The sequence below is a fragment of the Penicillium odoratum genome, assembly GCF_028828045.1.
Source record: "Penicillium odoratum strain IBT 22623 chromosome Unknown utg000001l_segment0_segment0, whole genome shotgun sequence".
NCBI classification, from domain to species: Eukaryota; Fungi; Ascomycota; class Eurotiomycetes; order Eurotiales; family Aspergillaceae; genus Penicillium; species Penicillium odoratum.
The window spans coordinates 5,650,762-5,677,442 of record NW_026643143.1 but is presented as its reverse complement, the minus strand read 5'-3'; the positions used below and the strand labels follow the sequence as shown (position 1 = coordinate 5,677,442).

General features: G+C 46.7%; 8 protein-coding genes across 8 annotated transcripts; 4 read left to right on the top strand and 4 right to left on the bottom strand.

Annotated features, from left to right (window-relative positions):
- Window positions 1-3,254: 3,254 nt before the first annotated feature.
- On the bottom strand, window positions 3,255-4,335 carry N7520_002047 (RTA1 domain-containing protein; the record flags this gene model as incomplete). The annotated part of the gene is made up of 3 exons (XM_057135982.1): window positions 3,255-3,553; window positions 3,603-3,997; window positions 4,067-4,335. The coding sequence occupies 3 exons, from the start codon at window positions 4,333-4,335 to the stop codon at window positions 3,255-3,257; spliced, it is 963 nt and encodes a 320-aa protein (XP_057001918.1).
- Window positions 4,336-5,180: 845 nt separating this feature from the next.
- Window positions 5,181-6,296, top strand: N7520_002046 (glycosyltransferase family 32 protein; the record flags this gene model as incomplete). Its single annotated transcript, XM_057135981.1, has 1 exon — window positions 5,181-6,296. One exon carries the CDS (start codon window positions 5,181-5,183, stop codon window positions 6,294-6,296), a length of 1,116 nt encoding a protein of 371 aa, XP_057001917.1.
- Window positions 6,297-6,434: 138 nt separating this feature from the next.
- On the bottom strand, window positions 6,435-8,547 carry N7520_002045 (fungal specific transcription factor domain-containing protein; the record flags this gene model as incomplete). Its single annotated transcript, XM_057135980.1, has 6 exons — window positions 6,435-7,117; window positions 7,170-7,441; window positions 7,501-7,707; window positions 7,767-8,131; window positions 8,187-8,250; window positions 8,432-8,547. The coding sequence occupies 6 exons, from the start codon at window positions 8,545-8,547 to the stop codon at window positions 6,435-6,437; spliced, it is 1,707 nt and encodes a 568-aa protein (XP_057001916.1).
- Window positions 8,548-10,647: 2,100 nt separating this feature from the next.
- N7520_002044 (uncharacterized protein) lies at window positions 10,648-13,297 on the bottom strand (the record flags this gene model as incomplete). The annotated part of the gene is made up of 3 exons (XM_057135979.1): window positions 10,648-12,648; window positions 12,705-12,914; window positions 12,971-13,297. 3 exons carry the CDS (start codon window positions 13,295-13,297, stop codon window positions 10,648-10,650), a joined length of 2,538 nt encoding a protein of 845 aa, XP_057001915.1.
- A 450-nt stretch (window positions 13,298-13,747) lies between these two features.
- Window positions 13,748-15,372, top strand: N7520_002043 (uncharacterized protein; the record flags this gene model as incomplete). The annotated part of the gene is made up of 3 exons (XM_057135978.1): window positions 13,748-13,803; window positions 13,854-15,261; window positions 15,340-15,372. The coding sequence occupies 3 exons, from the start codon at window positions 13,748-13,750 to the stop codon at window positions 15,370-15,372; spliced, it is 1,497 nt and encodes a 498-aa protein (XP_057001914.1).
- Window positions 15,373-16,753: 1,381 nt separating this feature from the next.
- Window positions 16,754-17,422, bottom strand: N7520_002042 (uncharacterized protein; the record flags this gene model as incomplete). The annotated part of the gene is made up of 1 exon (XM_057135977.1): window positions 16,754-17,422. One exon carries the CDS (start codon window positions 17,420-17,422, stop codon window positions 16,754-16,756), a length of 669 nt encoding a protein of 222 aa, XP_057001913.1.
- Window positions 17,423-18,053: 631 nt separating this feature from the next.
- Window positions 18,054-18,911, top strand: N7520_002041 (SET domain-containing protein; the record flags this gene model as incomplete). Its single annotated transcript, XM_057135976.1, has 1 exon — window positions 18,054-18,911. One exon carries the CDS (start codon window positions 18,054-18,056, stop codon window positions 18,909-18,911), a length of 858 nt encoding a protein of 285 aa, XP_057001912.1.
- A 1,998-nt stretch (window positions 18,912-20,909) lies between these two features.
- N7520_002040 (uncharacterized protein) lies at window positions 20,910-21,771 on the top strand (the record flags this gene model as incomplete). Its single annotated transcript, XM_057135975.1, has 2 exons — window positions 20,910-20,978; window positions 21,421-21,771. The coding sequence occupies 2 exons, from the start codon at window positions 20,910-20,912 to the stop codon at window positions 21,769-21,771; spliced, it is 420 nt and encodes a 139-aa protein (XP_057001911.1).
- Between the last annotated feature and the right edge of the window lie 4,910 nt (window positions 21,772-26,681).

The following is a 26,681-nucleotide window of genomic DNA, read 5'->3' as shown; positions in this document are numbered from 1 at the left end:
AAGCTCGGAATTTAGCTATCTATATCAACGCAAGCCCACAACGACGAGACACGTTCTTAGGGCTTCAAGATCCAACGAAAGTACGCTTATTTCTACTTCAAGACGTCCGGACTCGGTGGAATTCGACCTTTTTGATGCTACAGCGAGCTAAGCGAGTTCGGACAGAGCTTGATCGGTATTGCTTAATATCAGAGCTTACTGAATGAAGCTTTCTTCAGACGAATGGCAGCAAATCGACTATTTACTGTATATTACAGAGCCTTTTTACCAGTTTACCACAGTACTGTGCAAAACAAAGGATATTACTATCCATACTGTCTTCCAAATCTACAATAAGCTGTTTGCCCATCTGGAAGCTTCGATTCGGAAGCTGCAGCGGAAAAAGGTAAGTTTCATCCGGTCTTTTTTTCATTCATCCGATCTTTTTAGTCAAAAAAGCTGATATCTTCTCTTTAGATTCCATGGAAGCAGCATATGCTTCAAGCCCTAGAAGCAGCTAAGGCTAAGCTCTCTGACTATTATAGTCAGACGGATAGCCCTGAGCTTGGTAACCTATATGCACATGGGACAATCCTTGCCCCTCAGCATAAGCTCCACTTCTTTCAAACCCCTGATTGGTCAGATCAAGATTATGCTAGTCAATATGAGATAAGCTTAAAAGATCGGATCAAAAACAATCAAAGCAAATCTACTAGTCATACTAGTATACCCTCTATCATACTTCAGCAGAGTGAGCTTGAAAGCTTACTAACCCCAGAAGTGCAGAGTCCTTTCGTCCAAGATGAGTTATCTCACTATCTTCAATCAGGTAATTTACACTTATTACTACTTTTACTACTTTTTTTGCTTCTTTTTAGCACTTTTTAGCACTTTTTGGCTGAAAGCTAATAATTTGTGTCTATAGGCATGACCCTTCTGAATCCTCGACAATTTTGGAAAGAAAATGAGACCAAATACCCAATTCTTGCGCAAATTGCACGTGATATCTTTTCTATCCCCGCTACGGGTGCTGGGGTAGAAAGGCTTTTTAACTCAGCACGTGATATCTGCCACTATCGGCGTGGTCGTCTGAAGGCTAGTACGATTAGAGATCTTATGCTCTATAGTCGTGCTACCAAATTTGAGATAGAAGAGACAGAGCTTGCTTTTATCCGATCTTTAGAAGAGGGTGAAGAGAGTGAAAAGGGTGAAAAGGGTGAGATTCAAGGGCAAAAGGGTGAAATTAGTGATAATGAAGAGAGTGAGAGTGAGAGAGAGTATGTGAGAGAGAGTGTGAGGTCGAAGAGAAAAAGAGGGGTTTCATCCGAAGAAAGTTCGGATGAAAGTGCGGATGATAGGTATTTGCCCGCATCTCGCACATCTGGTCGTGTACGGAAGCGCCCTGACCAGCCAATTGGCTTTCATGTAATTAATTAGGTGTTTTTAGTTATTATTTATTGAAATTTGTCTATTAAATTTTATCAGATCAATAAGGGTTACCGGTTTCTACAGAAATGATCGACTCCTGAAATTTCAGGCAGTTGGGTTTTTGTGCACAAAAACCTATCTCTTAGTAGTAAAAGTATGTATTTTATTTATGGTAATTAACAGCTAGAATACTAAAAATACAGCATATTTTTCATAAATTATGCCTAAAAATAAGCTCCACTTTCACGGGCCTTACGGGCTTTTCTTGGCGGGCCTGTCCATGGACAAATCACTTTTTGTCCACCTGGACAGGCCCGCGGGCCGTCCACACGGGCATGCCCACGGGCCTGCTAAAGTCTATGCTGGAGGCGGAAAGCGTTGTTGAGTTATGTTTGATGCTTCAATATTTGGACCATTGCTGAAAAATTGAGGTTGATCGGAGTGTTTTGCGAGGCATGTGCTAGTCTTTAATTTCCTTTTGCTATCCTAGACGCAAACCAATCGCACTATGAACTATGATCCAAAGTCGTACAAAATACCATAGCTTATATGTTGAAGATCCCTAGAAGATGAAAGTCAATTGGTGACGAGGAAAGTACTGTCAGGACTATGAGGGTTAATTGATAGGCATATGTAGAGAGCGAGTAGATCAATGAAGTATATAGTCAGCCCTTACTTATAACACAGTATTATATCCAAGTAAATATACGTGCCATACAGCGGCGTTCCATGAATTTGAACCCCTCTTTTAACACCGCTTACTTACTAAATATGCTAGTTGAACACCCAAATAGCGCGTTTGTTTATATAATTCGTATGCTGTCATGTCATAATTCAGAGTACCTCCAGTTCGGGCTGGTGAGCCATAATATAGTCTTTTGACTACAATTAACAACGTTGCGCAGACCTCTACACGTTGTTGATTAGCTCCGGATAGGTGCTTCAAGATTTTTAAGCTAAAAGTGATTAGTTGGTTGTATAGAGAGATCCAAGAACGGTATTCGTACATCCTAATTCGTACGATCAAGACCACAATTGCTCGAGCAAGCGTATAAGGCCCCACTCAAGAGCCTCTTTCCTCGGTCTAGTGGCCTAAAGAAGCTTTCGTAGGAAAGTAGAAGTACGCTTCTTAACGCGATTCCTGAAGACCTACAGATTGAATGTAACCACCTTTTTCAGCGTCTAGACTCTGATATGGCTCCTCTTATAGGCCGGAAAACTAAGCCCAAAGCCTAACCTTCTTATAGTTTAGGTTAGGCTAGGCCGTGGGCTTTCTAGGCTCAATGGAAGTCTATATAGCTTTGAACCTAATATCAGACTAAAAGGAATGTGAGATCTACTTTTAAGCGATTAATAAAGCACGCTTATTACCCTCATTGAATGGTCTGACGCATGTTGGTAGAGGGAGTGGAGTAAAGCTTTCAGACGTTCTGATTAGCTTAAGGTGTTTATTAAGGGTATCACTGAGTGAAGATAAAAGGCAAAGATTATTTGAAAAGAAAGTGTGTCATATCTGAATATTTTATATGGTAAACCTCATAAAAGTAGGTCCACACACGCAAATATGGTGTTACAACTCTGAGCATGTTAGTTGCCGTTGTGCTATAACCGAGTTCTGACCGTATTGACACACTTGAAACAGAACTTGAGTAACATTGGTCTCTATCCCAATTTCCGAACACAAACGGGCGGGCGACTCTATTCACTTGCTAAGTAAAATGCTTGAGTGACATCACGGAAATCTAACAAATATCTTGAACGCAAAGAATGGCTACTCGCCGGCAGACAGGACGCTTGACACTAAACAAGGCAAGGGAGGGTGGAGACTGATTCATTAATGATCAATCTCAGCTCGAACTAGAGTTGATGTCTCGGGACTTCCGTGTCGCATCTGCATTGATGGAGATGAGGTCCATCTCACTATCGATTGATCGGCGGAACTTCCACTTAGTCTGATTCCATTGGCCATCGAAGCAGACACCCGGGTGTAGAACTGTTAAGCATAGAATGGCGATCACTATCATGGCTCCCTCCAAAATCATGAAAAGAATTTCGTTGTTCGCCAACGAACTGTGGAATCCACCGTTCAACTCCGCAACTCTGAATACAGACCGTATAAAAATGGTAATAGTCGCCAAGAATAGGCCTGGATTTGTGGTAAGCACTTTATGAGTGAACAAAGTTGACAAACTTACCAGTCAGGAATGCTTTCCATCTAAAGCTGTTTCGGAGCTCAATCATATTTGCTGCTTTATTGAGAGAATCCGAATTCTTGTGCACACTCCACGCATATTGGAGACAAAGCACCATAAAAAAGACGAGGGAAGCAACTTGGCTTGCCAAACCAGCAATCATAATATGGACGCCAATTTGCGCTAGATCTTGCTGATCAGCGTCGGCAATCGAAGTGATAGCTCCACCGGCGGCTTGGAGGATCAGTGAGACCAAGTCACAAGAAACGAAGACCATAGTGTAGGTGCGAGGTCGAAGGAGCGATATCTGCTCGCCATAGACTACTACGATTCGTCCAAGGCAAATGTAGATTGATGCGCTGAAGAATGCCGGCCCAATGGTGAGACAGATAAGATATCTAGATTATAACCGTCCGTGTGAGTGGCCATACGCGGAGTGCGAGAAGACCTAGGACATGGTGACTCACTCTAGGTATGAGCTGAAGACAAATGGATTGTTGTGCAGCTGTACTCTTCCCAGGTATCCAATGATTTCCAGCACCAGACCGCCGAATAAACCAGCTAGAAAGCCCCAAGTCTTGTACCTAATACCCAGCCCCAATTGTATAACCAAGAAGATAGCAAAAAGAGCCAGGTAGAAGGCGTTTCCTGCCAGTGATGGAACATAGTAGACATATGCTTCGGTGATGGGGCAGGTGTCCAAATTGCAAGAATCGGAGCCTGTTGAATTTGCCATTTCGACGGTAATTGATTAGTGTTCAATTTTTTTTTGTTCGTTCTAAAGGTGCGTTATAACCTTTTTGACACTGATGCTGGATATGTACTTGTAAGTGGCTTACCTATGGCAGTCTATACGTGTCTAAAAGAGAACGTTTTCTTTGTTGCATTTGACTGTCAAAAGTCTGTATCCAGTAGGTCCGTGTCCGTAGGACTTATCGGAGATCGAGCCAAGCTATGAGTCGGCATCTTCGTCTCTCGTAAGCTTCTGGCGTTTTACGGTAATTTGACATATCTGTATGGGACAATACCCTTACATACGAAAACTGGTGGTTAGCCTTGTTACCGAATTCCCGCCCCATGTGGGGGTCGGGCCGTTTCCCGCAGCGCTTGGATCACACTGCCAAGAGATCGGCCGAGTGGATCAGGCACAGACAGGGGATTCTCCTACGGGCACGGACACGGAGATGCGGAAAATGAGTGCGGACACGGAGAATTCACAAAGAAAGCTCAAATGTACGTGCTTGGGGCGAAGCAGATGATGTTGTTTCAGCAATTCACTACGCCTCCCATGCCCTCTGAATGCTTTTATTGCCAAGGACTCGCCAAGGAGCAGGTGGACGGGGGATTGGTCACCCTACGCGGCAGTGCCAAGAACGCCTTTTCAAAACGAAAAATCAATATGACTAATGAGATTCATCGAAAGCCAGATTTACTGCGCTAACTGTGTTGAATCCTTAGTTCCTGGTTGTACAAAATTGCCTCTCATTCCCCCTTTACCACCTTTTCATTGTTTCCGAAGCCAGCTACCAAAGGATTACAATCTCATTTATTCTCGGTACGGTTGGGTTTTCCAACACCAACATGCTCGGATCTGCGATGAAAAAGAACACCAGTCCTCATGTCCTGGAATGGGTCGCCAAGTTGAAGGCTTCCATCCCGGTTGTCTCGTTATCGCCCTGGATTCGCCGCGTTGCTTCAAGAGTGCCTTTGATCTTTACTTCCATTTTCGTTCTTTCTTTGCTCTGCGTCTCTTCGATTTACTCATCGATGCAATTTGCATCTACATTGAGAGCCATTTCACTTAATATGGACACCCTTTCTGTAAATATGAGTCCAGAAGAAAGCGGAACCTCGAAGTTATTCTCTGGTTCGACTTCAACCGGGCACCAGCCTTTGAATGTAACCTTCAATGCACCAAACGGCGTATCAGAGGACATTCCAAGATTTATACACCGGATGTGGAGAGATTTGGACTCCAATACACCAGCTGAATGGATAAATGCCAGCAAGTCCTGTCAGGAGCAAAACCCTTCTTACGTACAATATGTCTGGACGGATGAGACAGCCCATCAGTTCATAGAATCCTACTTCGCATGGTTTCTCTCAGCATATACGGAGTATCGACTGCCACTGCAACGGGTCGATGCATTGCGATATTTTCTACTTTGGCATTATGGAGGTGTTTACTTGGATCCAGAGATCGGGTGCCAACTGCCTATGGAGCCTCTTCTGCACGGCACTGAGGCCATTTTGCCTGAAAGCTGGCCATACGGAGTCAGCCAACAGTGGATTGCAAGCAAGCCTCAACATCCCTTTGTGATTAATGTCGCGCTCAGTTTTCATAATATCCGCGGCTATGGCTCATTACTGTCAGAATATGTGACGGCCATGCTTGATACAGGTTCCATTCACATCAGCCGTATTCTTGCCAAGTGGCTTCGCTCCTCGAGGAATTGCTCGGATATTAATATTTTGCCACGCGAGATGTTTCTGGGCACGGAAGATTCCATCTTCATGATGTTTGAATCTCGTGTGCCACGAGGTGACGAGTTTTCCGTGTCACAACTTGTGTTTGGAAATCCTTTGGGGTGGTGTGGAGCGGCAATAGCGCTTGTTATGATGGCTACTGTGATCTTTGGTCTCCGCACGAGTCCCAGAAGACTCTGCGATCGGACCTCTACAAGCCTCATGGTTTAATGGAAATATAAGGGCACTTCTGGCTGCGACTTTTGTAAATTATTAAAGGAAAATACTTTATATGTCTATGTATCAGAAAGAACCTTCCTGCCGAGATATTGGCGGGGTATTTTTATGGCAGAACTTGAACCAACCGATTCATGCCATGTGCTGTTGCTCAAAGGATGACGTTGTTTGCCCTGCCCAGTCAACGAAAAGTTCATCGATTGAGGCATCAGGAAAAAGTCCTGGCCACTGCAAGTGGGGATCAAAGACCTCCATTGGAGGCTGTGAAGCATCAAGATACTGGCTTTCAGCTACGGTAGATGAGCTTAGGCTTTCTCCTAGCGGAATGTCGTGCTTTGAAGAGTCATTGTTGAGACCACATAGTGCCCTATTTCCGAACCACCATTGAACGCGCTTCAAGCGCTTTTCGTAGTGGTAGAACACATCCCTATCGCCAGACGCATCCATGTCTGGCGTGACTAGGGCCTGGATCCGGAGAATACAGCGGCTCAGAAATTTGGAGATGTCAAATGCACGACACAGGTCAAATGTGTGGGGATGGACTGAGGGACGCATAGCTGCAACAGACAGCTTACAGGCAAGAGTGGCCGCGAAGCCAAGCTGAACCCAGATGGCATTATTAAAAGCAACATCGTGGCGTAGGGGAAGGGATATGTAAAATTCGAGCAGGGTCTTGGACACGACGAGCCCCATGCGCAAAGCATCGATCTGATAAGGTAAAGAATGATGCATGCTCTGCGCGTTTAGGTTGTGGTCAAAGACAGAGATTTGGCATAAACATAGCTGGACTGCATGGAAGTTCGTGAATAGAATATCTGCGCTTGGAAATCAGAACCGAATGATTATAGGGGGCTCAAATCAACTAACGGTTTTCAGTCAAAGGAAATGGCAAATTCGTCTGATATAATGAAAGTTCTGCTTTCAATTCGTCATACGAATGCTCATTGTTGGCCTTACTAGGCTCAGGAAAATTTGGGGCTGAATAGAGAGCGATCTTCTCTGAAATACGTTGAAGTCGCACAATGTAAAGAAAATATTTGTCCGACGCATATTCCGGATCTGTTGTCAAATCCACGCCAATGCTTTCTAGATATGGTAGATATGGGAAATAAAACCGCTTTTGAAGGATTTGCGATATCCTTAGACGTATTAGTCGCTGAATAGAGATTCTATAGGTTCGAACGATAAGTTCACTTACGCGGATGAGAAATAGAAACAGCCAATTACAGCGCGTTTCTCTTCTCGCCCCCAGGACACTGTGTCTTTGTCGTCATCCCCATCGAAGCTGACTCGAGTTGTCCAAAATCGATGTTCGGGGGATCGATCCAGTTGAAGATCAGTAATGACACTAATCGCAAGATTTAAATACTGAGCGTACCGACGTGGCCTGGAGTGATACTGGCACCTATACCGTTTTTCAGAAGAAGTCAAAAAGGCGGAGAAGCCAAGAAAATTGTCGCATACCATGAAATGTGGACTAAAAGTCCCTGCAAAGTCTCAAAGGAAATTTGCCCACCACCAACCATGCATTCGGAAATTGCCTTCTTCATTTCTATCTCCAACTTTCGCTGCAGAGGCATATTATCGTATAAGGCAGCTGTGATAAGTGCAAGGAAAAGGAAGGGCTTGTCTCGCCGCAACATCTCCGCGTTTACCTGTGGTGGGACTATAACAAACGGGCAGTACAGAGCAAGCGTAGTCCGATACCCTCTCAGAAGGACATTGGCCGCATCGATCGTGAGAAGGCCTTGGTCAATTACATCTGTGCAAGGCGCAGGGCCAATCGCAGCAACACTGACTGGGGGTCCATTTGTCATGCTACCGTCTCTCTTCGGAAACGTCAGACAATGTTCCGTCAACGTGCCACTATAGCCTATCACTTACAAGACTCCGAGTGCCTGACTGCAACAGTAGCTGGTCAACTTTGGTTTCCAGTGCATCTATTCTTCTTTGGCACAGTCAGCATAAGAAAATAAAGTATATATCTAGAATCAGACCTATATGTACTGTTGTCACGACTCGTTTCGAAGAATGTGCTTGGATCCCCACTGTACTGGCAAATCTTTCCTAGACGATCGCATCTATACCCAGGATGAGCATGCTAAGCGCATATTATGGGTATAACTCACCGGTCACAACTCCCGGTCGCCCTGTGTCGGATGCACCGTATCTTGGCTTTGGCACAATTTCGACAGGTTTTAGAAGAACCCTTCGAGTAATTCTTCTTTTTCGGAGGATCGGACATGAGTGGAGGGGTTGTCATGAGCAGTGAGAGTATAAAAGCAGGGCGGTAGCCGCAGGAGTGATGCAAAGCTGTAGATGGCAGAAAGAAGTTCTGGGACCGCCCATTAAGTAGGGTGGATTTCGCTTTCGCCAAGCTGACTAGGATTCGGTGCACGGACGCGTCAGCGCGAGTGGCTTAGCCAGTGGCTAAAAATGCTTGGCGGGCCGCATCGATCTGGTGCGACCAAGGGCCTAAGAGATTTGCAGGTGTTCCTGTTGTAGTATTGCTTTTGCAGCTGCATTATTGTGGAGGTGTGTGGGTGACAGTCCAGTGCCTTAACTACAGGTAATGCACGAGTAGTGCTTATCAGGGCGACAGGGTGATACTGTAAGCACAAGTGCTCTAACAGAAACATAACGGAATGGCTTCTGGGAATCACAGCTTTCGGCGCTGCAGGCCCGGCCCATCTTCCTAAAGACTTTTTTTATAAAGTACTCGACGCATCTTTACTATCATCGAGTCTACAAAATTTCCCAATACAAGTTGCAGAAATATCCCTGTGCCTGATTTCTTGGAATTTATCATTTCCCAATTCAATTATATGAAGTCCCCTGCCCCTGCTCTGTAACAATGACCAGCTTTAAATAAAGGCAATGCAAGAAAGAAAACACAAAGCCTTGGACAAAATCACAGACTATCTTTGTGGGGTCCCAATCCAGCTGTATCGCTTGTCCACACATAGAAATAAGCATCAACGTCATGATACCCTAAAGCATCAGGATGCATCCCACTCCACTCAGCATAGCTAATATTTGGATCCAAAACCAAGGTAGGGTCTAGCACAAGGTCTTCCGAGGCACCTTCAGTAATGCTGCCATCCCAGCAGTGCTCCTGAAAACATTCTTCACAAACCTGGGTAGACTGCGGCAGGCCCGTGGGCATGCCCGTGTGGACGGCCCGCGGGCCTGTCCAGGTGGACAAAAAGTGATTTGTCCATGGACAGGAAGCCCGTGAAAAGCCCGTAAGGCCCGCGAAAGTGGATCTTCATTTTTGGCATAATTTATGAAAAATATGCTGTATTCTTAGTATTTTAGCTGTTAAATACCATGAATAAAATACATACTTTTACTACTGAGAGATGGGGTTTTGTGCACAAAACCCCTACTGCCTGAAATTTCAGGAGTCAATCATTTCCGCAGGAATTGGTAATCCTTATTGATCTGAGAAAATTTGATAGATGAATGATAACAAATAATAGTCAAAAACACCTAATTAATTACATGAAAGCCAATTGGCTAGTCAGGGCGCTTCCGTATACGACCAGAGGTGCGAGATGCGGGCAAATACCTATCATCCGTACTTTCATCCGAACTTTCATCGGATGAAACATGAAAGTTCGGATGAAACCCCTCTCTTTCTCTTCAACCTCACACTCTCTCTCACACTCTCTCTTATACCCTCACTCTCACCCTCACCCTTACTCTCTTTATTATCACTGATTTCATGAATATGACTCTTTTACACCTGAATATCACCCTTTTCAGCCTGTATCGTTGGACAATGGTACGACTCGGTGGTGAGAATGTTAAGACCAGGGTCTTAGGGGGTTGGATGGATGGGAGTGATAACACGGCACAGCGTACTCCTGTACTGCTGCTGTCTGGATTGATGGTAATATAATCACTGGAGAGCTGTTATGCAGCTCTCCCGCCGTGCTACTTCTGTTGTGCGGCTTAGCTAAGCGGATCACCGGCATACCGGGTCAACCCTTCTCCGGCCCAACTCCGTTAGGGCCCTTCGCATGTAGAAGTATACTCCTCTGCCTATACTCTTGGGTTCTGGCCCCTCTCGTATAGGTCTTCCTAGACGTGTCGTAACACTCTGAACTACAACAGTTTCCAAATCGCGCGATGAATGGGACCTCGGGAGGTGTCGTACTTTAAATCAGTCATGGATGGGCGTATTCAAAGCAAAATATAGAACATCAGATGGAATGGTTATCGCAGTAGCAAATTGGTACGGAGAAAAAAAATACTAAGAGATACAAAAATACAGAAACAGGCCCTAGGTATTTAGAGCAACCACAGTCTCTTCTAAGCCTATGACTCAACAGTAAAACATTCACTTTCTTGTTCCAAATTTGGCAATCCTACTAAAGAGACCCGGCTTTCCTTCTCGACGATCCCTAGAGGCCTGTTGATAGGCTGCATCTGCTTTGTCGTATCTTTCTTGTCTGGTGAGAGCGTCACCCAATGAATCGAGGCAATTGGTTGTCAGTTTATGGCTTGCTCCGAGAGTTTCTCTGTAGCCTTTAAATGCCCGTCGGTAGGCTTCCTCTGCTTCCGCCCATTGGTTTTGATTGTAGAAGCAATCGCCTAAGCGATTGAGACTCCTCATTGTCAATTTATGGGTTTCACCAAGAGTATCCCTGCGGCCTTCAAAGGCTTGTCCATAGGCTTTCTCTGCTTTGATGTAATTGCCCTGAAAGTAGTGAGTATCGCCTAGAAAATTAAGACTTTCTAACGTCTTTTCATGCTTTGAGCCAAGGGTATGTCTGCGGCCGTCAAAAGTCTGTCGGAAGACTTTCTCTGCTTCAATGTATTTCTTTTGCTTGTACAGAGTTTTACCCTGGGCATGGAGGCAATCGAACTTCTTTTCAGGCTCTGCACCAAGATCATCTCGATATCCTTCGAATGCCTGTCGGTACGCGTTCTCTGCTTCGGTGTATTTCTCGTTCTTATTGAGAGCATCGCCTAGGGAAAAAAGACAAGACAAAGTCCTCGAATTCTTTGCTCCGACGGTGTCTCTATAGCCCTCAAAGGTCTGTCGCAAGATTTTCTCTGCTTCCGCGTATTTCTTTTGCTTATAGAGAATGTCGCCTAGGCAAAAGAGAGATCTTAAGGTTCTTTCATGTTTTGCACCAAAAGTATATTGATGTTCATCAAAGACCTGTCGGTGAGCTTTCTCTGCTTCACTGTAATTTCCTTGCTTAAAGAGAGCGTGACCTAGGAAAGTGAGAGATTTCAAGGTCTCATCATCCTTTGCACCAAGAGTATCTCTGTACCCTTCAAAGGCCTGTCGGTAAGCTATCTCTGCCTCGGCGTATTTTGTTTGCTTGTAGAGGGCTTGACCCAAGGAAAAAAGACATCTTAAGGTCCCTTCACCCTTTGCGCCAAGAGTATCTCTGTAACCTTTAAAGGCCCGTCGGTAGACCGCCTCTGCTTTGGTGTAATCATTGTCGTTAAGTAGAGCCTCGCCCATGGAAACGAGATCCTCTAATTCATTTGTAGATCTGAGGTTTCCCTCATCGTAGTTGCCTTCTACCCTGCTGCCTCGGAACGTGCGATGCTCAAGTGAGCCGACGGGCTTTCGACGAATAGTTTGCTGGTCCCCGTCGGCATATTGTCTGATACCTTCATCACTTCTCTCTTCATCTTCATTCCAGAGTGATTGGTTCTTTGTGTTTTGGGCCTCGGCCAGGGAATTCTTCTCTACATTCGAGACCTTCAAAGATTGCGGCTGTAGACGATTCAAACCTGACCGATTCTGGGATTGGTCCGGTTCCATAGTAGAGCTGGAAGAAGATCTGTTGAAATCACTCCACGTGTGGCCTCCCAATGCACCTGAAGACCCCGGAATTGCGTCTGGCCTGGCTTTTTCCAATGTTAGCTTTGAAGCTAACTGGGAAGCAATTGGAGAATTAGAATTCGTGGCTAGCGATCCCAACCATGCGCTTTCAAGGGCTTCTTGAGTAGGCATTCGTGTTGACGCATCAGCTTTCAGCAACGCCTCCAGGAACCTTTGGCCATTCTGGCTAACAGAACGCGAGGCCAAAGGTGCAAATGGAAATTGGGAATTTCCTTTATAGTATTCACATAGAGCTTCGATGCTCTCGAATGGATACACATGGGTCAGAGCGAAGAATATAGTCACGCCAAGCGACCACATATCAACGGCATGTGTGTAAGTGGACTCGGAATTATGCAATAGCACTTCTGGCGCTAGGAACAGCTTTGTACCAACATTCGTTTTCAAGCCGGAGGCTCGGTTGTACCGCTTGCTCAAACCGAAGTCACCGATCTTAACCCACCAACTAGGGCCAACGCACATGACGAAGATATTCTGAAATCACACATTAGTAAGGCTTGTATATAGATTAATCCTCGGTCATTACTGACATCTGGTTTCAAATCTCGATGAGCGAAATGATTTTTGTGGAGGTTTTGGAGGCCCAATAGAAGCTGCGAAGAGATACGCCGTGCTTCACCTTCAGGCAAAGGGGCTCTCAAGTGGGCTCCTAGGGTTCCTAGTTTGATATGTTCCATTGTTATGAAGATGCTTTCGGGGGTGTCGAACCAACCCAAGCATCTCACGAATAGTCCTTTGTACTGGTAGACATTAGCATTTCAATAAATATTCCGGGTTGAAGATGTGAAACACTGACTCTCTGCTGAGAAAACTTTGCGATCGCTTGAAGTTCCTGATCACAGTAAATCCGTTGTGAGCGGTTATGTGGCTTGGGAATCTTCTTTACGGCTCGCAGCCTGGCTGGGCCCTGGTCCGTCACGCATTTTTCAAGCCAGACACTGCCAAAGCCTCCTCGGCCAAGTTCTTTCCCTCTCTCCCAAGTCTCTCTTATTTCTCCCCCAGCTCCTCCACTGAACCCATGTTCAAAAGTATCATGGTAGGTGAACTTTCCTTGAATTTCAGCATTCAGCTTCATATCATTCACAAGCTCTTGGTTTGCCGTCGTGTCCGTTTCCTCTTTCATCTCTTGTTTGTTTTTTTCTGGGTTCCCGAAATATGGCAAAAATGCAAACTGGAGTGATAAGAAGGCTCAAGGGAAAACCAAGGGTGAAAACTGGCTCATACACATTGCGCCCTGTTAATACTAGGCACACTGGAACGCCAACTGATACCCCTCACAATATTGTTGGCTTGCATTGGGCAGAATAAGCGCCTAATTCCCAAACGGCTGCTTCATGTATTTTTATCTGCGAATAGACAGTGGATTCCACCACACATTGGCCCCCAAAAAGCCCCACAGCCAAGTCATCCTAGTCAGCCTTTTCAGCATTAGCGCTTGGTTCATATGTGTGCCTAAGTAGTCAGCATGCCAAATCACCCTTGGCTGGGGTATGTACTGCACCATTTTGTTGATTTGAATTTCTGCTTCTCCTGACGTCCTTAATACCAACAAGATATAAGTTACATATACGCCATGAGCGGCTTGGATATTTCCCTTGCTTTACCCGGTGTTATTGATTTGTGTTTAAAGTATGTGGCGAGTTTTCCCGCTCTCTGTTTAGACTAACCCATTTTTGCAGGTACGGAAAGGTCATTATTACTGCATACCGAGACTTTAACCACGCCGAGGAAGGAATTGAGGAAAGAAGGATTTCCGTTGACGCGGCTTGGGCCAAAACGTCGGAGCAATTAGCCTTTCTACGTCGCGTGTGGGATAATCTGGACGAGAATTACCGGGCGCTGCAGGGTCGCATTCTCCGCAATTTCCAGAAAAAGCTAGAGGAGGCCGTCATCAGGATCAGTGATATCGACAGGTCTGTTGGCAAGAGCGCCAAGTTTGAAGCAGGGAAGTATGCTCTGAAGAAGCAGTCGCTCGACAAGGCAATCCAGGATCTTCAAAATTCGCAACATGATTTTGACACGACATGGTATTTGGTTTTGTTGATGGCCGATCGATTTGTTGACGACGGTTTGGTTAGACGCGCGGGAACTGAGAAGTTGTCGACTGCCAGACATGTACGAGATTCGTTGAACCTCCAGCCAGGTCGTGAGGGTTCGGTTTTCCTTCCAGGAGACAAGCTTCGTTCAGCCAAGCGGTCTGACATCCCTCACGCAACCTCCCAGATTGTTGAGATTCCAGGCGTCGGTACCGTCATAATTGATTCCGCGGACTGCTCGTCTAGGGACGACGCTCACGTTTTCGCCAAGGACGTTCGGACTCTCGCTACGCGACTTCGTCAAGTGGATGACAATTCATTCCATCTCTTGAAGTGCTACCGCGTAGCTCGCATGACAGAACTACAAACTGAGCGTCTTCTCTCATTCGACTTCATGTTCTATTTCCCCAAAGGTTGCTCTCGGCCGCAGAGTCTGCGGAGCCACCTCCTCTCCCAAGCAAACCATTCGCTTGGTGACAGGATCAAACTTGCTCAACAGCTTGCCGCAGCGGTAAACTATATACACATCCTCGACTTTGTGCACAAGAACATTCGCCCAGAGACCATCTTGATTTTCGAAAGCGATGGAAACACTCTAGGCCCATTATATCTGCTGGGATTTAGGGCATTTCGCCTGGCTGACAACAAAACCCTCCGACTCGGTAACTCCGTTTGGTCTGAAAATATCTATCAACACCCTGATCGACAAGGAATCCATCCTAGTACAGACTACGTTATGCAACATGACATATACAGCTTGGGAGTATGCTTGCTTGAAATCGGACTCTGGGGGTCTCTCGTGAGTAGCAAGGGATATGCAGGTACTTTACTAACCGAGAGTGGGACATCCAACATGGTTCAAGGCACTGCGCTCAAGGATCACTATACGACATTGGCAAAAGAGCAACTGCCCAGCCGAATGGGTGCGAGATACACGGCCGTCGTTGTTAACTGTTTGTCTTGTATGGATGGGACGAATGAAGACTTTGGCGATAAGAGGGAGTTTGAAGACGACGATGGCATCCTCATTGGGGTTAAATATATCGAGAAGGTACGTCCAAATGACATTCATATGTTCATTCAAAAGAATTCGGAAGTGAGGAAAGATACCAGTAATGACATCATATAGATCATTCTGTTACTCAGCGAGATAACTGTTTGATAAATACCAGCTTTGTCTGGTTGCATAGTACACGAGACTTCTAATTTTTAATCCAAGCCCTTTTCACTATATTAAGTAGCTGAAACCAGAATCCACCTGATGATATCATCAAAATATTGGCATGTGGAATTATTGTGAATACGCCAAGGTGGAGTCCCTACTATGTACAGACTGTCATTGGCTGTATTATTGGTCAACGGCAGGGGTATTTAGAAAGGAAAGTCAGGGTGGTCTAGTTGGCAGATCACCCTAGATGATCGCTTGAGCTTGATCTTCTAGGAAGAGCGGGCTTGAATCCTGCGCCCGGCATTCCTTTTTTTTCTTTCCAAACTTTTGATTTTCTGGAATCCTCCGAGTCTTTATCCTTTATCAGACAACATTCTAGAGGTCAAACCAACGACCAATAAGTGGCAAACATCATGGTTTACTGGTAAATGCATTGTTTGAATTGTCGGTCAGCATATTTGTGGTGTATTATTACATAGATTAGATTGTCCGAATCAGGAAATAGTACATGGCATCCATGCATATTGATGACATTTCATACCTTCCGAGTCTATTCAAATTTTACCACTCTTCACTGCCTCCATTCTGCTTCTCTTTTTTTTCTTTCTCTCTAGCCTGATAAGCCACATAGAGTTATCGGTCAGACTCAAGCTTTGGATTGACTCTACTCAGTTATATACACTCAACTCGTGCATCATGAATGTAAGTGTATATATGTAATTGGCCATGGAATCAACAATGGAAGTCGCTCAGGGTATATTAAAATCAGCACCGCACTCTAATAGCAATTCGACTATATTCATATGGCCAATTGGTGAAGCTGCCTGGAGTGGATTACGATATTGACCCCCTTTTGTATTGGCATCGGCACCATAGATCGATATCAATTTGATTATATCCACATGGCCATTGGTTAAGCTGCCTGAAGCGCAGCCATTTGAGTCCTCGAATCCATTCTTTCAACCTTACATGATGAAATCACGTTTGTCCTTCGATGATGTTGCCTGGGAAAAAAAGCCACGACATCGAAGAGTCCTGGCTAGATAACCTCCTCGATGCAGACATCTACAATAATATTGGAGTATTTTTTTGCTGAGAATTGTTATCCTCGTCAATAGGCCGACTTTCAACTATTCAAAACTGGCGGTTTCAATGCTAGTTTCCTCATGACGTTCACCGATGATGCTAGCGGCGCTATTTTAAGATTCCCAATACCTGGAGCTCATATGTTTCCTGGGGAGAAAGCTCGGAATGACGCCTCTATTACAAAAATTCATCACTGAAAAAACTTCATAGATGATGCCGATCACAATTCCTCAAATCTTTCGCTAGGGAGAGAGACACGAGAGCCCTTCCAAATTGGGTCCATTTATAATCATGGCCTATATTGATCACGAGAAAAGCATATCTGATCTTCTTGAGATGCCGGGGCGGGAAATAAAACAGCGTCCAGAACTAAGTCCAGATATTTGATCTGTGAGATTCGATATTTGTAGGTAGAGAGATTGATTAAACCCTCAGTTGAGTACCCGTTGGTTCTTTCAAATATATATTTTGGTGCTCGGCGTGATCCGATTTGGAAGATGAAAAACCGAGATCTGCCTCTACCGCCGAAGCCGTCCACCTTTCTAGTCTGGCCTCCGCCAACTGACAGTGTCTGGAAATCCGCGAGAATCACATCTTCGGCATCGTCATCAGTGTCTTCTGTCGAGGTCGATCGGTTTCCACCGGAGGTTTCTGATCCATGCTGAGAATCGGTATCCGACATTGAGATGTCCACTGGCTCTTTCCGAGACGAGCTTGGCTGGTCCGTTTTCTCTTCCTGCCCGTCATATGGAGGCTTGGACTGCGCTTGAACTGGCTGATCGGCAGCAGCATCTTGATCCTCACGCGGCTTGGTGGTGGGAATGAAATTCGCTTGCGCATCGGCACTTTGGCTCTTCACCTGGGGCACAGTTCCATTCTGAGACCCTTCGTAAAGTTTTCCCAGTTTCTGGTCCTCTTTCTTATTTTTTGGCGATACTTTATTGACTTTGGTTGACATGATGAGAAGGCACTGCTCTCAGATACACTGCTCCCGGATGAATAGAGAGGCAAAGGTGAAATTGAGCAGGGGCACACCGAATTTATACCCTTCCAGACTTTGATCAAGAATGGCTGTCGCTCTAAACTCATCGTTTAATTTCGGCCTGGTTTCGATACTGAAAAAGCTGCTCTACATAGGCTTTCTGACGATGCTGTGTTCCGTAATATGATAGCATGGATCTTAAAAGTTGATATTCGTACCCAGATCAACCAGGGTACTTATGGCGCTTTTTATGCTGTAAGCCACCGCATTATTCTCTGCTGATGGTAGTCTCGCCAGTTGACTGCCACTCAGGGTCTAATAGAAAATTGACTATGTTTATATGAGTAGCGGCGACGGAAGTATTGTGAAGAGTGGTGTACGTCCAAAAATGTCAATAGCATTGACCTGGATGCGCGGTTGCCATGGTGGACGTTTGACAGCATTATGAGCCCTGTTCCATCGCTCATGTAGAGGCTGAATATGCAAGGGTGCCCAACCCCACCTTTGCTACAAAGAATGATTTAAGTCTCTGAACTCATGAAAACATGCTGCATCCAACTTCAAAACTGGTTATCAACAGAACTACGAACACGGCACAATAGACAACATGTACGAATTGAATGATGTTCCGGGAAAAGGAAAGGGTCTAGTTGCTGCAGAGAGGATAGTCAAGGGCACACGTCTATTATCAGAGGCTCCAGTCTTCCGGGTACCTCGAGACAATTCCAACATTAAAACCCTCGAAGCTATCGTTGAGACTGAATTAAAACGTCTCACAGTTGGCCAGAAAACCGCTTTCTTTGACCTCACAAACATCTACGGTGACGCTCATAGCAACTCTCTCGGTATTGCTCGAACCAACGCTCTGCCTCTGGAAGGCTCAAATAAAGCATCTAGTGGCTTGTTCCTCGAGGCGTCCCGAATCAACCACTCCTGCAGACACAATGCTCAGAATACGTGGAATGAGAATATAGGCGAGCTGACCATCCACGCGCTCCGAGACATCGATGCAGGACAAGAGATAACCATTTCATACCTTGCTGGTACATCTGATTTCGCAGAGCGGCAGCTCCGCCTAAAAGAAACGTTCAAGTTCACTTGCAAATGCGAGCTTTGTTCGCTACCGCTTGCTAAGCGTCAACTGAGCGATGACCGGCTCACGAAGATCCAGGGCATTGACAAGTTCATTGGGAGCTTCTTTTGGAATGGTGGAAACCCAGTGGCGGCGCTGAATATCTTGCGCATTATGTTCGATCTCTTTGAGGAGGAAGGTATATGGGATGGTAGAATTGCTCGAGCTTACAAGGACGCATTCGAGATTGCGATGGGAAAAAATGATTCGCCTAGAGCGCGGGTTTTCGCGACCAGGGCGTACGAAGCACGGTGTTTGATTGAAGGGGAGGACAGCCCTACAACAATAAAGATGAAGCTCCTCACCCTTTTCTCATTCGACAGTCCAGGATAATCTAGGCCATTTATAGACCGAAGTGGGTCTGACCAAGATTTTAGAAGAACGAAAGAGAATAAAATAGTGAAACTGATTTCGAGCGGACCTATACATCATGAAACAGATCGGATTAATTCAATTCGAAGTCAACCAAGTATAATATAAATATGAAGCGAATGCTCAGCACCACGGTCACAAATGTAAGTTCCATATTAAATCAGATACTGTGCGTTAGCTATAGATCCGATGAAATGACACTATACACGTACCTTGCGAGCTTCCCCTGCCCCGCACCCTGACGAGGCTACCATAGTACAACCATCGAACAGTATGGTATACTACACGTGTCTCACCGAAAGCAGTCATCAGTCTACGAGAAGTATACATCATCGAGGTCTTATCCGGGCAACTACGCAGGCGATTGAAAAAGCATCGGCAAGAAGCAGAATGAGTCCTGCATCCGACACCCTCTAGTCTGTCCCGTTTGAAGAGCAACCTGGTCCTGAGTTTGAGTTTGCGCTCTTCTTGATTTAATGAGAGCACCTGGGAATCTACGAAAGAGCCCAGTCATTCTTCGTCATTCAGCATTTCACGCGGAACATAAAATGCGCCTAAGTAGGCACGTCAAAGCCCTGTGGGTTTCATGCGTTGTGATCAGCTGCACAGCGACGCATAGCTGCTCGTCTGATAAGACACATGACTGCGCGGTAGCTGAGATATATATTTGATGAGGTGGCCGGAGAAGCGTCGTGTCATGACCCATCACCCGCTGGCATTCCCTAGGACAAAGTCAGCAGAGCTTGCTGTGCTTGGAAGAGCAAACAAGCGCGCTGGGGAGGGCCCGAAGCGAGCAAAGATGAATTTTAGGCAGCCATGCAGGCATGTACGCGACGGCGCAGATGTCACAGGGACTCGACAGGACAATGCAGCGTAGAGAGACACCGAGCTTGCATCTCGCACCACACCATCCTAGCGCAACTCTCACTGTTGTGCCTGAATGACAAGGAACTGAGCTAGATATCAAGCACCAATGTGCAAGAGCCGTTCTTTGTTCTGCCATTGGCAATTCAAAGTGTCGGCCCGACACGGTCATGGCTTCCTCTTCATAGATTCTCACACCTGTCAGAGTGAATTCCTGGGTGAAATTGATATCACTGAGTACACGAATTTCTGTATTTTTCGATTCGCCAATAAAATGGGCATGGTTTTTTGGAAGCTCAAATCGACTTCTCTTCAGCAGCATCGGGGCCGTGGCTGTGTGTCACGTGATATGATAGCAGCGAATGTTTTGAAGGAAAGCAAGGTGGCATTCGGGTCAGCAACCGACAAGAATCTCGAGAGACCCATTCGATATTGGACCACTCGAGCAGGACCGTGATTTGATCGATACTTCGAGAGACGGCGCAATGCGAATGCACCCTTGATGAGATCTCCCAGACCTCAGAATGACTACTGATATGATAAAGTAGGAAAGCTTTTCGATGTGCTTGAAGACTGAAGAGCCGTATGAGATCGACCAGATGAAGTAACACACCGGCGGTGGCGCTTCGTCGATTGCTCTGTCAGTCGGGCCAGAGTTGCCGAGCTCGCAGACAGCACTGTATGTCTTCCCAGATGTGGGCCTCATGTCACTCGCATTGGGACACAATCGTCCACTGACAGAACATCAAGTACCAGCGAACGCGCTTTCATCCGTGCCGCTTGGTAGTCAAGTCCGATCAGCCCATGAACAATGTCAATCCATCAAGGTTCTCTGAATGAAGTGATTCCCTGTGTTGAGACTCTACTGAAGTTTCAGCTTTCGCCTTGTCTCGATCGCATCACTTTGAATCAAGCACAAGAACGGCGTCCACTAGCATGTCATCGCAAAGGCTGAGTGGATGACAGGCTACAATGCACTTTCGCTCGAATACTGCAGAGTGTCCGTGGAGATCGGTAGAAGTCGGTCGCGCAGCATTGTAGACAGGGTTTGCAAGAAATTAAACATTCGCCAGCTGAGCTACCTGTCAAGCAAGGATGCAGAACGATGACGGCGCTCACGCCCTCATGGATGGAATTCAGCCTGGTGTCTCCAAAGCGAGAAAGGTTGGCACTGACGTTTCCGTCCACCAGTGTTTGGCAAGGGGAAGCTGCTTTTGATCCAACGCGACGGCAAAGGCGGTAAGGTCGTCCCAGACGCGGGTGCAGTATTGTTTACGCGACGTCCCGCGGAGTTGGTTCGCACATGACAGTGGCCTTGCCAGAGAAGATCTCATTCACAACTCTCCATGCTCGAGTGCCTAATGCTGGGCTTGTTCTGGTGATGCTCGGTTGACAGTCCAGACCACGCTTTGGCGTGGCTCTGCCGGTCTCCAACTTTCGATTCACACCAATGCTCGCTCTAGTCAACTTTATAAGATCTCTTCGGACCTCTTTTCTTGACCGATTTGACAGCTGCGGCCGATCGAAATGGCCATGAAGTTTTTTCCGAGCAGACGATGCTGTTTCCCACTCAACTCCTGGTCGACTTCCACTCCCACTCCCACAGACCAACTCCCATGAAGCAACTCCCATGAAGCAACTCCTACGAATCACTCACGAACCACTCCCACGAATCGACTCCCACAAGACCGAGTCCACAAAAACGACTCCCACAAGACCGACTCCCACAAGACCAACGCCCACGAGCCCACTCCCACAAATCAACTCCCACAAGACCGACTCCCACAAGACCGACTCCCACAAGACCGACTCCCACAAGACCGACTCCCACAAGACCGACTCCCACAAGACCGACTCCCACAAGACCGACTCCCACAAGACCGAGTCCACAAAAACGACTCCCGCAAGACCGACTCCCACAAGACCAACGCCCACGAGCCCACTCCCACAAAATTAACTCCCAAGAGCCATCTCCCACAAGACCAAGTCCGGCCATGGCACTTATTTGAGCCAGACAACCGTGGCGGTATGCATCTTAAGCCCTTCGTGAGCATGTTGCTCAGCATGCCCTTTCGTTTGAGAAAGCGGCAATGCGTACTTCGATATGAAATGCATATCGGAACAAGGCAGTCCAACGCCTGCGGCGGTGATGGCGTGCTTTGGCTTTCGCACAGAGGCACATTCTGCTGGGCACAGTTAAGCAAATACATTAGAACAGGAAATCTTGACTCACCTTTTTCGATGATTGAACAGCGTCTTGTCGGGCGATCGAAAAGTTGATGACGGTGCAGAATTCAAATCAAAAAACTCATTTTGACACTGCCCAATCACCAGGTGACCTTTGGAAAGTCTGGCAAAAGAGCCAATGCTCAACATTGGAGCTTCAAGGCAGACGGTGTTTGTGATGATCTTCGCCTCTGATCCCTGCCTCAGTCTACACGATGAGGGCCGCTCGTATTGGTAGCGGGAATACCAAGGGCTCCTGGAGTGCATGGGAGCTAATTTGGTCGCCCTTAATAATCCGGTCTCCCATGTGTTGTGTGAGGGCGGTCGTCGTAATTGGCGTCTCGGCTGAAAGTAGGGCACTGATACCTCCAAGTTGTCGGGATTGGCGAGGGATACTCGGTGTCGGCATGTGACCTTGAGGCGATAGGGGAATTACCATTTCACCGCAGTTGATTGCATGCGGCCTATCCGTCAAACGGTATGCTCACATGAAAAGCCCATGTCCCTCGCCATGGGTTGGCCGCATTATCGGATTGATTGAAGAGATTGCTACACTGACCGTGCTGATCAAGCGTCCTGCAGTCGCGCCGATTTCCGAGCAGCCTAATACCACAGACTTTCGTCTGCCACTGCTTTCCTTGTTCATGTCGAATCATGATCTTTTACAGGGGAAGGATGCGTTGTTCGAGGACTGCGGGTATATGCGCATTGTGTCGTAATAATGTAACGCACTTGACAAGTGACTGTTCAAAAGATGTCAGTATACATTCGGCGATCAGGGGTTCACTCACAGTCCATCATCCTCGACCTCACAACACTTCAGCCGGTACATATATTGCTCCACAATAGCTCTTTGTCCGTGGCGGAATGGGTTTGTAGACTTGTCTGGCACACTGATTGGAATTTCAACTCTCGCGAGATATTGACGGCGTGTGCGTTGATATAAAATGGGCTGCAAGGCGGCAGTCTATTGAGCCTGAAGCATGCATCATTTGTTCGACGTGTGCCTGGAGGCATGTCCGACTGGGCACGGTATTAGTGACTGGACCAGGAAACGACTTCTGACTCACTTTGTAGGCACTGGGCTGACAGTTGTGCCACCCTTGTAGTATTGACCTGAGATGGTCGAGTATGTATTAGGCTGGTCGCAAGTCCGGTGTTCGGCGCAGTCTTTAATTGTATTGAGCTGGCCGGGACATAATTGCACAAGATAAATTGCTCATGCTGTCATACTTTCAAGAAGCCTGGAGAGGCGAAGTTCGGTCGGCTTGATAGCCAGGCTCATAGGTATCGTACGTGCGGAATTTGGTAATGCGGTTGAGACTTGTGACTCTGACCCTAACTGATAGACATGAGTGATGCCGGAACATCAATGGGCAAGGGAGCTGGATGACTTCATCCTGCGGGAGGTGTATGGTCTGTATCAGTGAGTAACGAGTACCGGCACCAAAGATCAAAAGCGAGGAACTTATCTTGGGCAGGGGCCTGTGAAACCAGGAAAGGCTCTTCAGCAAATGATGCAATGCTCAATTTGCGGGCTCGCAGATGCATGTCGTTGCCACTCCTCCCCCGGCGATGACGAGCGCTGTATTCACGGATCTGCCCACAACCGATTCTGGTACTCCACGGAAGAGGGTTCGAATGCCTTTTTTGATAGGCAACATGTGCACAATGGATCACGAATTTTGATGCGCTTAGGAGGAAGAAACCTGGCAAGCTACCAATGGAGACGTCTCGCGCAGTTATCAGAGGCAGGATGGAACGCAACGCATGGTGGATTGTGACGCAAAAAATATCGTCTCAGGAGTTGAGCAACAGCCGCTTCATTCACTTGTCGCATGACCGTAGGGAGCTGGCGCTGTCGCTTGTCCTGCACGAAGGGGATGAACGAAATGCCTGCAATCTGCTGTTGCCAGACAAGTCGCATGTCTCTGAAAGAACCACTGTCGTAGAAAGTGATGACTCTCTATCCTCTGTTGACAAAGACATCCTCCAGATTTGACAGGGGCACGAGAATAGCAGAAAGCGACAAGCCTTGCGGCAGATCTGAATGCTCATGGCCATCTTCTTACTCGCACCCTCTGCAGGTGAGGAAGCCGATCCCACCATGAAAACTTCCGACATCCGAGCATATCGATGCATCCATGTACAACGCATCGTGTGTTCTCAGACGGTATGTTGGTCGCATGGCTGCCTCAACTTCCTAGGGATGTGAAGTAGGAGCTGATGTTCTCGGTTAGGATTGCAATTCGGTCGGCATTGGTGGGTAAAAGGAAAAAAGGAGGGATCCGGCAATGCAGGTTCACGTCGACTGCCACACTTCGAACTGGTTTCCAAAGCGAGATACATCGCTTCATGGCAGAGGTGGTGGCGATAGAAGATGCGTGCGAGGCTCGTTTAGCTGCACGTCATGTCTCGCAGCGTCTTGGCTAGTGGCCCTGCAAGATAGTCAGCATGTGTCTGATGATATGGGGGTTCACTCACGTTCTTTTTATCTAGCCTCAGCCTGCACCTACGACGGACAACACTGCCAAGACAGTGAAAGAGTCGTCCTGCGGAGACAAGTCTCAACTCCAAACCCCACCAAAGCATCTTCCGTCTTGCAGCTCCATGAGGTCGGTTTGATCCGCCTGTCCTCCAGCCAAGATCATGGCTGACTATCAACTGGTGGTGATGAGGCAGAAGCACCCAGCAGGCGTACTTATTTCAAGAGAGGTCCAGCCGCACGAGACCTGTGGCCGCGATGGCGTGCACAAGTAGCCATGCTTGAGACATTATCAGAACATCGAATCATTCAGGATAATGGCGACATGTGCATCAGACGGGCTCGAGAATGGCGGTGTTCAATAGTCGGAGATCTAACTGATGGTCTCACTAGAGACACTGCTTGACAAGCACATGTCAGGAGTAGAACCAAAGTCCGGGCCATGACTCACATAAAAGCGTCGGGTCTCATGGTGATTTTGTTATCGGTGTAGCTGGTAGGTAGTTGTATAACCTTGAGGTGCTGACTTGGGGCTATCGTATATGAGGAGACCTAGCTGGTCGTAACATTGGGTGTTTCAGCACTGGCCGACGAGTATGGGGCTGACAAGAGACTCACCTGCAGGATGCCTCACTTTCACTCTTGTGGTCGAGAAGCTAGTCAGAAGTCACGTTATTAGCTCAACTCGACAAGGTACATGGATATAGCACTCACCAAAGGACTGTCACCAAGCTCTGGCCCGCAGGCACGAAGACGGGCACAGTGGAGTGAACCACCGGTGGGTAGACAGAGGCAGGTGACTTGGTGGCTTGAGTGGCCACCGTGGGTATCAGTAATAGCAAGAGCCTGGGTTCAAAGAGGAGGGACTCATGAGTCTGCTGCAGGAAGGCACCTTGGTTCCGGCTCGAGGGAATTCTTCAGATGCAGTAAGGAAGAGAATTATTTCGACAGAGAACCAGGGAAGGAGTCCATATTTATAGGTCTTTTGACTGGTCTTGTTACCGCCTGCTTTGTACTGCCGCGGTAAAGTCTTTTCTGTCTGTCGATTTTTGGGGGGCATTGTTTTCGGGGGCATCGAAGTTGCCTGTGCAAAGGGCCTGTTGAACCTGGACTTACTGAGGTGACGGGCCAGACAATATCCAAGTACAGGCCGGTGAAAAATGAACGGTCATATCAGGGGGATCATGCCCTCAAGTAAGACTCTGAAATGTTCAAATAATAAAAAATTATTAAAAAAATACTTTATATTTACTCATTATTAGATCTAAAGAGCGTTGATCAACGTTCAACATTGTCTCAACGACCTTATCTTCAACATTTGAAAACGATGGGCAGCGATAAACGATCGACTGCAACAGCATGCACCTTTATCACCATCATCTGAATTTCAGCATTGGCTGTTGATTCAAAACAGAGGCCGATTATTATGCCGTGTGTTGAGTAAGTCGGCTCACTTGTTGATGATCGATTTTTCAGGGTCTAAGCCATCGCCACCAAAAGTATTTCCACTGAGTGTACTGTGGCCATGCCACATTGACTGTAGTACTACGGCTCTTACTTTGACCTGTCGGGGACAACTCACATCGATCATTGACGCCATAAGTCGGACTTTGGCCAATGCTAGCCAGAGAGCCTTTGGTGTTGGAATTCCAGATCTACTGAGCTGAACGGTCAAGGGGCGCCTAATGGCTACATTTCTAAACCTGGTATTGTCTATGCTGTGTTTCTAGCGTGGACATTATATCAAATTTAGACCTTGATCATCACGCTATTTACTGGCACAAGCATGCCGATCGAAAACCAGAGTCTTTTTCAATTCATCAAGGCAAGAGAGATGAAACCAAACCAATCTGGATGCAAAAAGAGCTAGGGACGCAAATATTTCCCACGTGCATTCACAAGCTTTCTGAAGTACTTGGTCTCTCCCACGTGGAAAGTCGAGCTGTTTGAGTCCCCAGCAAACTTGAGCCACTGCGGATTCTCGTATTTCATGTCCCTATTGGCGCGAAGAGGTGACTGCAGGTATATTGGAGGCTGGGACAAAACCTCGCCAGCACAGGCAATTTCAAAAAGAGGACAGATCAAGAAGGAGGGCGGACCATAGAGGCTCAAGGCTATCTGGTGCTGGGTGAGGGAAATTTGATACTGTAGTGTAT